The 10,753-nt window shown below is 70.4% G+C and overlaps 1 protein-coding gene across 4 annotated transcripts in view; it reads right to left on the bottom strand.

Moving 5' to 3' along the window:
* Positions 1-10,753, bottom strand: part of CEP170B (centrosomal protein 170B) — a 24,826-nt gene that overhangs the window by 1,910 nt on the left and 12,163 nt on the right. For 2 of the 4 annotated variants that reach the window (XM_060401503.1, XM_027957469.3), the window contains exons 5-18: positions 10,346-10,404; positions 9,058-9,196; positions 8,391-8,495; positions 7,785-8,261; positions 6,816-7,552; positions 6,567-6,737; positions 6,005-6,095; positions 4,115-5,851; positions 2,746-2,989; positions 1,258-1,417; positions 891-1,034; positions 714-802; positions 285-378; positions 78-129 (exon numbers count right to left, since the gene is read on the bottom strand). In XM_060401503.1, the coding sequence (XP_060257486.1) occupies positions 78-129; positions 285-378; positions 714-802; positions 891-1,034; positions 1,258-1,417; positions 2,746-2,989; positions 4,115-5,851; positions 6,005-6,095; positions 6,567-6,737; positions 6,816-7,552; positions 7,785-8,261; positions 8,391-8,495; positions 9,058-9,196; positions 10,346-10,404 (4,299 nt within the window). Of the gene's footprint in view, positions 1-77; positions 130-284; positions 379-713; positions 803-890; positions 1,035-1,257; positions 1,418-2,745; positions 2,990-4,114; positions 5,852-6,004; positions 6,096-6,566; positions 6,738-6,815; positions 7,553-7,784; positions 8,262-8,390; positions 8,496-9,057; positions 9,210-10,345; positions 10,405-10,753 lie in introns of all 4 variants that reach the window. The other 2 variants (XM_027957470.3, XM_060401505.1) reach the window with 2 other exon arrangements.

The following is a 10,753-nucleotide window of genomic DNA, read 5'->3' as shown; positions in this document are numbered from 1 at the left end:
GTTGGCCATGGGTGTGGGTCAGGCCCCACCAAGGCCCCTGGCAGCCCTCCCGCCCCCCAGGTCGGGGCTTCACCCACCTTCCAGCTGCTTCTGCACACGCCTCAGCTCCTTGAGGATGGAGCTGATCTCCTAGAAGCGGGAGAGCAAAGAGGAGGTGGAGCCGAACTGCCCAGCCTCACCCTTCCCCCGGGGACAGGGGCTGGGGAGGAGCTGGGGTCCCGGGCTTCGGTGACTTCCCCTGGTCTCCCTGGAGCCAAGCGGGCTGGGGGGCGGGGGGCCCTCACCTTGTTGGACGTCTTCAGGATGGGCACCTCATTCTCGGCATTGATCCTGGCCTCCAAGTCCTCCCATGCTCGCCCTGAATTCTGGAAGAGGATCCTGTCCCCGGAGGGGTGGGGGCGGGAGCAAGCAGAGGATGGTGACCACGGGGCCCCGCACAGGCCCTCCCAGGCCACCCCGCCCGCCACAGGGAGGCCCACGCCATCCCCCACCGGCCACGAGGGGAAACTGAGGCCTGGAGCAGGACCCGGGCTGGTGGCAGCAGCGTCCTCTCTCCGTGCTGCTGGGGGGCCTGTGTCTGCAGACGCCCAGCTCGGTCGTGGGTCACAGGCGCATGTCTGAACCCATGTCCGGGGCCCAGGCTGGGCATCCACCAAGCAGCGGTGGCTCCCTGGCCCCTCTCCTGCGGGGGGTGGGACCGTGGGATGACTCACTTCATCTTCTCAGCGAGGTGCTCCGTGTTCTCGCGGATGGCCTGGGACAGCTGGGACACCGGGTTCAGCATGAGGTTATCACAGATCACCTGTGGGGACCTGGGCGTCAGCAGGCCCGCGCCCCCAGGGTCCCGCCCCTCCACGCCCCGAGGGGCTCCCCTGGGTGCGGGCTCCTGCCTCCTCGCGGTTCCGGGGCCGGATCTTATTGGCCAGGGCATCCTCGCAGCGGTCATTCATGTTCTGGTCCAGGTCCCGAGGGCCCAGGGAGCCGGGCGGCACCTTCTGGAAGTTGAGGCTGGCCTCAGGAATGCGCTGCACCAGCTGCAGAGGAGGGGAGCAGGGGAGTGGCCCGTGCCCACCGCGCCGCGGGCAGAACAGACCACAGCGCCACTCACTCAGGGTTCCCGCCTCCCCTCCCCCAGGAAGGCCGGTTCTGGACCTGGCCATCTCAGGGCGGTGAGGGTCCCTGTTGAGGGCTCCCAGCCACGACCCCTAAGCCCTGCCTACGAGGGGCGTGGAAGGGGCCGCCAAGGGCCAGGCTCACCTCCTCGCGGGCAGAGATGGTGGAGGCAGGGGTGCTGGGCACGTTGTTGAGGGAGGGGCTGCGGGCGGGCCCCGGGGAGCCTGGAGAGTCGCCATCGCCAGCCACGTCGTGGATCTCCCGGGCCAGGGAGGCCACGTCCTTCACCAGCGTCTGGCTCAGCCTGCAGCCGGCGGGAGGGAAGGCGGGTCCCTGTGGGCTCCTCCCAGTCCGGCCCCATGGGGGGGGCCGCTGGGGACAGGAGCCGGGGGGGCGGGGGGGACTCGGTCCCCCAGGCGGGGGCAGGAGGCCCCACCAGGAGGTGGCCGCCGGGTGAGGGGCGGGGCACAGAGCCTCTGGAGCTAGCATCAGCAGAGAGACAGGGCCCCGCTGGGCGCCTCGGGGAGAGGCGGGCAGAGACACCTCCAGGCCCCGGCCACGCCCCCCTCTCCTGTGGCCACCGGGACCACACGGGTCCTGCTCCAAGGGACACAGAGGTGGGGTCGCCAATAAGGGTCAGGGTCAGGCCGGCCCAGAGAGGCCAGGGACCTCCCCACAGGACAGCGGGCCAAGTCACAGCCCCTGGCACAAGCCGAACCCCTCATCCCTCTGCCCCGAGGAGGGAACGTCACAGCCCCTGGCACAAGCCGAACCCCTCATCCCTCTGCCCCGAGGAGGGAACAGCTAGGGCCCCGCTGGGGACCAGCTCCCTGCCCCTGGCTGCCCGCGAAGACCCCAGGCTGGAGCCGCACCTCTGCCCTGGACACTGCGCCTGGCGCTGCTCAAGCCCCCAGCCAAGCCGCTGTCCACCATCGCTCCCGTCTCTCCCAGCGCAGGGGCTCTGGCCTCTGGCCCCCACAGCCCCTCAACATCAAGGTCACCCCAGAGGCCAGGTCTACCCACTGAGGACCGGCTCTGCCCAGGGCGCCCCCAGCAGACCTCCAGATCCGTCCACTCTCAGTGGCCGGCACAGCAGTGACTGCTGCCCAGTCAAAGGCCACTCTGTCTCTCTGGCACCTCTGCACTGTCCTCTCAGCGCCTGACTGGGAGGCACCCTCCACTGAGCGACTGCACGCAGGGACCCATCTTCAATAAAACGCTTGTGAAGACCTTCCTTGTGCCCAAGGTTCCTCCCCACACCCTTATGGGCAGATCTGCACCCATCCATCCAACCACCCACCACCCATCCCTCCATCCCTCCACCCAACTGTCCACCCTCCGTCAATTCACCTGTCCACCCAACCATCATCCATCCACCTAAACATCCGTCATTCATCTGTTCACCCATCCCCCCAACCGTCCACCCTCCATCAATTCATTTAGCCACCATCCACCACCCATCTAACCATCCATCATCCAATGACCCACACAACGATTTATCATCCATCCAGCCATCCTTCCAAACATCCGTCACCCATCTACCCATCATCCACCCACCTGACTCCCAGCTGCCCACCCACTTGACTGGCATTTCTGAACCCCCAGCCAGTCCCAAGGAGAGGCACCCCTCACCTGGCAATCTCCGCAATCTCGGCCGTCTGCACAATGAAACCGTAGGCATCAGGCTCTTCATCCTCGTCATCCGTGTCCCGAAGGCCAGGGGCCCTGGGCCGCGCCCGGCCGGAGCCGCCAGCCCGCGGAGTCTGCGTGGCTGCTGAGGCGTGGGGGCGAACGTGCTTAGGGGAGCCGTGGCGGGAGCCGCACTCCTCCTCGGAGGTGGACGTGCAGTCGGAGCCCTGCTGCCGGCGGCGCGCGTCTCGGGTGAGCGAGTTGGTTCCAGAAGCAAGACCAGAACAGAGCAGCATTCAGCACCGCAGCTGCCCCCAGGCCTCCGGGCGAGGGCCCGGGGCGGCAGGGCGAGCCGAGCTGCAGCTGGCGCCCCTGCACCCGGAAGCCCTTCAGCTGAAGCGCCAGCAGACCCCCGCCGGCTCAGAGGCACGTGCCTGGATGGGCAGCCGGGTGCGTCCAAGGGCCCTCACGAAGCAGCCCAGGGTGGCGACTGGTGAGCAGTGGGCACAGGCCATATTCTGTCTGGGGGGTGGGTCTGTGCCCACCAGATCGGAACCAGTGCCCTTGGCAGCAGAGAAGAGGTGCCCACAGACACCCTAGGTGAGGGTGAACCTCTCCACATAGATGAGCCGTGGCCCTGGGCTGGACCGCGCGGGTGGCCGCACACAGCCTCTGGTCGGATCCCAAGCTCAGCTGCTGCAGGCCCCCTTACACCTGCCAGCCCATCCATCCATCGTAGGCCCCCATCCTTCGCCACCCCAGCGCTGAGCCCCCAAGGCAGCCGCACACAAGCACAGAACCAGGAGGGCGGGGGCCAAGCAGGCGTGGCCCCCAGCCCGCAGCCATCCTGGCCCCACCCGGTCCCTCACCCCCGGCCAGCCACCGCCGCCTCGGCCCCCAGCAGACCCGCACGCAGCAGGGGCTCTAAGTTGGCAGGCGGGTGCTGGCGGGGCCAGGGCTGGGCAGTGAAGAAACAGCAGACCCGACGCCTCCAACCAGTTCGCTCAGGACGGTCAGGCCCTGCAGGCGGGGGTCCATGCTGGCAGGAGGCCAGCTCCAGGGCCACGGCCCTCCCCACTGCAGCCGTGGGGTCCACACCCCAGGAGGGAGCGGGTGGACCCGGCCCTCCCCCTGCGGGCCCCGCCACTCAGGAGACGGCCAGGGCTTCCTGCGTGCTCAGGACGGCCGGGTCGGCGGGGGGCCCATCGCCCTGCACACCCAGCTGGGGGCCCAAGCATCTGCTGAGGGGAAGGCGGCTCCTCCAGGGCCTCACTGGGCCCGACACCTGTGGCCAGGCTGCTGCGCAGGAAGCTGCAGACACACCACCCGCGCCGACCGAGCCCGGGACCGCCCGCCCACTCCTGGCACTCACTGGGTGATGAGTATCGGGCGCTTCCTGGGCGGGCCCTGCTGAAGGGCTGGCGGGGGACAGCAGCAGTGTTGGCAGCCTTCCTGGCAGCGGGCCGAGCCTCGGCCATCATGGTGGGCTTGCGTCCGGGGCAGTACAGCTCGACGCTGCGGCCCGAGAAGCCGGCGCGGGCGGGGGCCGCCTCTGAGTCACTGGGCCCTGTGAAGGAGCCGGCCCGCTTCCGGGGCATGGCCAGGATGTCCAGGCGGGACAGCTTCTTGGCCTGCTCGGCTGCCGGCCGCCCCGCGGGCTCCGGGGTGGCCGGGGGGGCCCGTTCGCCATCTGCCGCCTCTGTGTCCGAGGCATCCCCCAGCCGGGCCCGCCTCAGCCGGGAGGCCCGTGTGGCCCGCGGGGTGGACAGGCTGTTGGAGCGGGTCAGTGTCTGCTGCGCCTTCTGGATGCCGGCCGAGCCTCGGCCTTGCTCCTCCCGGGCAGCGGCGGTCGGCGGTGGTGGGGCCGTGGGTTTCCGGCGCGTCCCGGGCCGAGCTGCCCCCGTGGCCCCAGGGGTTTCGTGGTCAGAAGTGACTGTGTCAGTGCTGGGCGGGTGTGCGAGGCTGGAGCCACGGTCCTCGGCAGGCCAGTCTGGGGACCCCCGGGGGCCGTGGCCACGCCGTGCGGCCAGGCGTCTTGCCAGCTCTCCGGGGCCTGCATCCACTGGTCCCAGAGGGCGACGCTGCTTCTCCGAGAGCCGCTCGCGGGCGCTGCTCAGGCTGACGCCCCCCAGGTCCTGTGCTGCTGACGGGGATGGCGGCTTCTCCTTCTGCAGCCCCGTGGGCTGGGAGCCGGTTGGGCTGGGCCCGTTCTTGCCACTGAGCAGGCTGACAGTGCTGGCTGTGTCCACGTCAGAGTCCCCGGACAAGGAGTCCTCCGGCGGCCCAGGGGCGCTGCCCACCTCCCCCTCTGGCTCCTCCAGGGACTTGGAGAGCAGTCGGGCCTCCAAGGCAGCCAGCGCTGTCTCAGTCTCCTTTAAGATCAGGTGGGTGTCCTGAGAGTGAAGGTCCATGCGTGCGGCCCGGGCCGCAGCCAGGTCCTGCAGGAGGGGGTGGCTGGGGATCTGGGGCAGCTGGCCAGGCGCCACGGGGCCGCTGGCCGGCTCCTTGGTGAAGCTTTCCTGCCGGACGAATGCCAAGGCCTCCTTGGGGGGTGCTGGGGCAGGGCCCTGGAGCTCTGGGGGCTTCCCCGTCGTCTGCAGCTGGATGACCATCCTCCCGCTGGTACTGACGTACGTGCCGTCGTGGTCGGGGGCAGGAGCGCTGGGCTGGGCCCGCCCCGGGCCCTCCACCTGCCCCAGAGCCGCAGGGGCCTTCCTGGGGAGGGCTGCCTCTGCACTCGGGTCGCTGATGAAGAAAGAGGTGGGGGCTGGCTCCCCAGGGCCCCTCGGCGAGCGCCGGCCCCTTGTCCACACCGGCCCTTCCTGGGGACTCCTGCGTCTTTCCTCCTGGGGGCCCCTGCCCGGCTCGGGGCCCCGCCCACCGTCTGAGCCGCTGGCATCACTGAGGCTGTCAGGCTCCAGGTCCTCCTGGCTCAAGAGGAGGCCGGCCTGTTCGCCGCCCACCTCCGGGGGCCCGGGACCACTCCTCCTGGCCACCTCAGGGCCAGCGGGGCTGTCCGCTCTGTCGCTAGGCAGCTGCGGGAGCAGCCGCCGTGGCCGCACCGGCGGGATCCCCTCCAGCTCCGCGGCTCTGCGCCCGGGGCCGTCCTCTGCAGAGACAAGGGGGCCAGTTGGAGCGGATGCTGCCCACAGGCCCCCGAGCACACAGGGGGCCGGCCCTCCTCCGGCGGCAACGTGCGCCTACCCGTCCAGTCGGTGGCCTGAGGCCACCCTCTTGCCGCTGCAATGCTGGAGCCACTTACCTGACAGGCCAGGGTCTGAGTAGCTGTCGGCCAGGCTAGCCCAGCGGGACACCCACTTCTGACCCCCGGGGGAGCCTGGTACCGCGAGGCCCTAGGAGGGGAAGGCAGAAGGGCATGAGGCGGGGAGAGGCTGGAGCAACACGGGGAGGTCCAGAGGCGGTGGAGGGTGAAGCATCCCAGCGTGACATCCGGGTCCCACACCTTCCCCGTGCCTGCCCCCCGTTCCCCCAGAGAAGCAGCTGGGAGGCCCCCTGTGGTCCTCGCAGGACCCTGACCCGACCGCCCACATCTCAACCTGGCCCAGTGGCCCAGAGGTCAGCAGGCAGGCTCTGCTGTGTCCCTTAGACTCAGCCAAGCCCTGCCCCGGGGACACGTGCACCCAGGCACCCAACTTGACTCAGGGCCCCAGGCCTGGACCTCTCAGCCCTGGTGGGCACTGGAGCCTGGAGCCCGCAGCTTGGGCAGGACCAGGACCAGGGACCCAGTGCCCGGGACCTCGGCCAGGTGCTGCCCTCTCCCTGCCCAGTTCCTCCCCGGGCAGCGTCTGGGCTCAGCCCCACACCTGCAGCTCCACCTGGGGGGTCATGCCCGCGGGCCGGGAGGCAAACTCCTGCAGCAGGGCCATTCGCTGGGCCGCCCCATCTCCAAGCTCCTCTCCGTCCCCTCTAATGACTGGGCGGAAGGCGGCCGAGGACGCTCTGGAGAGTTCGGGAGACTCGAGGACCCCAAAGACCTGCAGGGAGGGACAGGCGGGCCGCGGTCAGAGCCTGTGCCCAGGCCGGGCCCTGCAACCCCCCTCCCCGCACGGCACCTGGTCGATCATCTTGCGGGCCTCCTCCACCTCCTGGTCCTGCGCTTCCGTCTCGATGGTGTAGGTCCCTGCGTCGCTGAGGCTGTCGTCCTCCTCGTGCTTGCGGGCCTTAGTCACCTGGGGGTCGGCGGGCGGGGGCGGTGGAGGTGAGGGGGCTGCGGGGCTGGCCCCACGGGGCGTCAGGGGCGCGGGCAGCGTGGGGGGCGCGGGCAGCGTGGGGGGCGCTTTCTCGGGGCCCGGCCGGGCTGCCGGGGAGCTGTCCCGCAGGCACTGGGCCGCGAAGTCCTGGGCCAAGCGGGAACGACGCCCCACGCTGCCAAAGGGGCGGGCGGGGGCCCGGGCGGCTGGTGAGGGGCTGCCCAGCCGCTCCTCCGTCTTCTCCCGCTTGAGCGAGCCGGCCCGCTGCGGCCCCGAACTGCTGCCGGTCCCACGGGCCGGGGCGGGGGCAGCCGGGCGGTCCCTGTCGGCCGGCCCAGGGCCACGGCGCCGATCGGGCCGGGGGTCCCCAGGGGGCGTGTGCGTGAAGGACTGGGACCGCTTCTTTCGGGGCGTGTCCTCATCAAAGAACTCAATGACAAAGGCCTGCTGGTTGTGCAGCAGCTCCTGGGGGTCCCGCTTGATCTGCCTCTGCAGCCGCGCCTGCTCCCCACTGGGCTCCGCTGGGACCCCGGGGGCCCCAGCCACCTTGGCCAGGGGGTCCTCCGAGTCGCTCTGGGTACCATCCTCGTGCTTGTGACCTGTGGAGGGGGGACCCACCAGGTGGGATGGAGGGAAAGGCACACAGGACCCCTGCGGTCCCAGAGGAGGAACACGGCGCCCCCCTACCCACCCCGGGGAGCCCTGTACACACAGTCCAGAGGGGCAGCAAGAACACGCGGGACAGCCCCGCACGGGCGGGCAGCTCCCAGGACAGGCAGACGCCTCGGGGGGACGAGGCCCGGCGGCCCGGGCTGGTGGCCGTGCGCTCACCCTTCAGGGTGCGCGTGTGCACCGGCAGGTCACTCTTGGTGCTGTGCCGGTCATCGCCGGGGCCGGCCCGGGGCAGCAGACTTGGGTCATTCTGCACCAGCCAGTCGGCCACCTTGGTCTCGGCGGAGACCACCTCCACAGGCGTGGCCTCCTTGCCTGGGGGCCGCCGCTGGCGCAGGAACTTGGTGACGTGGTCCTTGATCTTCAGCTTGCCGGGGCTGCAGTCATCAAACTCGATGGTGAAGCAGGCGTGGCTCTGCACGGGGGCCGCCCCGCCCCCGCTGGGCTCCGCATCCCTGGTGGGCGCCTCATGCACAGGCACCTCTGGAGGCCGCGGGGGGGGCGCCTCCTTGGTGGGGATCTCAAAGTAGCTGGGCTCCCGCCGGAAGGAGTAAATCTGAGGCTCCGAGGGGGCCCGGAAGCCGGCCGGTGTCCCCGTGAGATCGCCGTCCTGCTGAGCCAGGTCCTTGGGCCGCTCTGGGACGGGAGGGACGTGGGCTCAGGACCACAGGCGACACCAACAGCTCCACTGCCACCCCACCGGCCCTCCCCCATGGCCGAGAAAGCACCCTGGGCCCTGGGCCCAGACTGCCCCCCAGGGCTCACCAGGGCACGGCTCGTCCTGGCGCCGGTCCTCAGGCAGGCTGCCCCCATCATCTTCCCCCCACCAGGAGGGCTGCCCATACAGGGGGGTGCGGTAGGTGGCCGCCTCTGCAGAGGGAGAGAGTTTCACCCTGGGTCACATGGCCCCATCGCCGACAGGAGGGGAGACCTGTAGCTGGGGAAGATGCTGGGGTCTGCGGGGGGCCCTGGCATTGTCTCCCAGCTCGGACCTGCAGTCGCCCAGACCCTCGCCAGCCACGAACCATCCTGAGCCCCGTTTCTGCACCCGTGGTGGCGGTGAGAGCCTGTCCGCAGAGCAGCTGTTCGGGGAGGCCTGTCCCCAGCCCCGGCCCTCTGCCTGATGGGCCATCCATCAGGCCTGCCCAGGGCTGGCCTCTCCCAGGCCCTGCTCTGGTTCTGGCCACAAATGAGTGAGCCGGGAGCTGAGGTCCCCTGCAGTCTGACTGGACCACACGGGTGCTGGGGCACACGGGGGGCAGAGCAAGTGTTGACGGGGTGAGTGGACAGGCATGCCTATGGGGGCGCAGGAAGGCAGGCACACACGGGCGGGGTCGTCAGGGGTGGGGGTCAAAGGCCAGCTCCTGGTGAGGGCTCAGGGCCCGGGTGCTGCGCCCTGCCCCGCCCCTGCCCCGCAGCACCGCCGTCCTACCTGGTCCTGGTCTCCGGTCCCCCCGCTCTGGCCTGGGGGTCGAGGCCTCGCAGTAGGGCACCTGTTCGGGCACAGCCTCAGCCCTCTTAGGCACGGGGGTCTTGACGCTCACCTGCAGTTGGCTGGTGTACTTCTCGTGCTGTGGGAAGCAGCTGGGGTGAGGGGTGAGGGGCGGGCTCGCCCCAGCCCCCCGAGGACAGCCCCGCCCCCGAGGTCAGCCCCGCCCCCAGACCACCCCTTCCCAGGACAGCCCCGCCTCGCCCGGCCCCACAGAGAAGGTCTCCCTCACCACCCCGCAACGGGCAGGCGCCTAAGACCTGCCCGGGCCACACTGCTCGACGCTGGGGGTCCACGAGCTTCCGGGAGGGAGTGGGCAGCAGCCGTCAGAGGGGGACCACCACCCACAGACCCCTCGAGAGATGGGTGGGGTCAACTCCCAAGAGCCGTGGGAGGTGGAGAGCAGTGCCTGCTGGTGCCCGCGCGTGTGCGTGTGGGTGTGTGTGCATGGGTACACATGTGCCGGGCTCACTGGGCCCCTGCCCCTCACTGGCCGTGTGTGTGTGTGTGTGTGTGTGTGTGTGTGTGTGTGTGTGTGTGCACACATGCCTGGGGCGTGCCTGCGTGCCTGGTCCCCCCACCCCCAGCTGAGCTCCGTGGTCGTCGGAGCCAGGCTCACTGGGCCCCTGCCCCTCACTGGCCGTGGGCCTCTGGGCAGGCCACCCACCCTCCCTGCACTGCCCACAGTTCCTTCGGAAAATGGGAGTGAGCCTCCCCCCACTCCTGTCTTGGGGCTCCTGGGTGGGGCTGTGCACAGAGTCCCGAGTCCACTCCTTGACACCCACACAGCTGAGCAAGGGGAAAGTGGGGGCTCCACCTGCTGTGACCCCCATACCCCAGCCCCAGCTGACGGAAGTGTGCCTGAGGGCGCCCCCACCCAGGACGTTCCCCAAGGCTGCCCCCTGCCGGCCCCTGGCTACCCTTCCCTGCCTGCCCCCACCCAGGAGGAGGGTCCTCCTGGTGCCCCAGATGCCAGGAGGGTGGGTCCTCTTCCCGACCCCCTCTGCGGCTGGGCCCAGAAATCTCCTCTCAGGCTCCAGCCACACCCTCCTCTGTGGCTGCGTCACCCAGGGGGTGGCTATCTCCCCTCTGGCCAGACCAGGCCATCCGGTGGAGCAGGCCAGACCAGGCTGACTCACAGCACCGCAGCCGGGCCAGGCAGCCAAGAGGCCTGGGGGACGAGCAGCGGGAAGGGGGGGCTGGGGGCGGGGCCTGGCCGCGCAGCACTGACCCTCAGCGCCTCCTCCGGGACTCGGTGCTGCACACGCTCCAGCACGTACATGTTGGGATGTGGCAGCGCGTTAAGGAGCACGGGCATCAGCAAGGGCGGGCCGGGCCCGCGGGCGGCACCCTCCGCTGCCAGCACGGTGGACGAGGAGGGCACGCAGGCATGAGGGTGGAGGCCAGCAGGCTCGCCCCCGAACACCCATCCTGTCCCGGGCATGTGTCCACACTGCAGGGGCCGCCTGCGGGCCGTGCTGGCCCGGGTCATAGCACCCACGTGCCTGAGGGCTGCAGGGAACCCCCTCTTCCCCACGCACAGCCCAGGACCCCAGGGGGCCCCGGAAGACAGGCCACACGCCTCCTGCTCCAGCTCCCATCCCAGACCACCCTGGGAGGCCCTGGCCTCCCGAGGCTC

This window comes from Ovis aries, chromosome 18 (assembly GCF_016772045.2).
Source record: "Ovis aries strain OAR_USU_Benz2616 breed Rambouillet chromosome 18, ARS-UI_Ramb_v3.0, whole genome shotgun sequence".
Lineage (NCBI taxonomy): Eukaryota > Metazoa > Chordata > Mammalia > Artiodactyla > Bovidae > Ovis > Ovis aries.
This window is presented reverse-complemented; position numbering and strand designations above follow the sequence as displayed.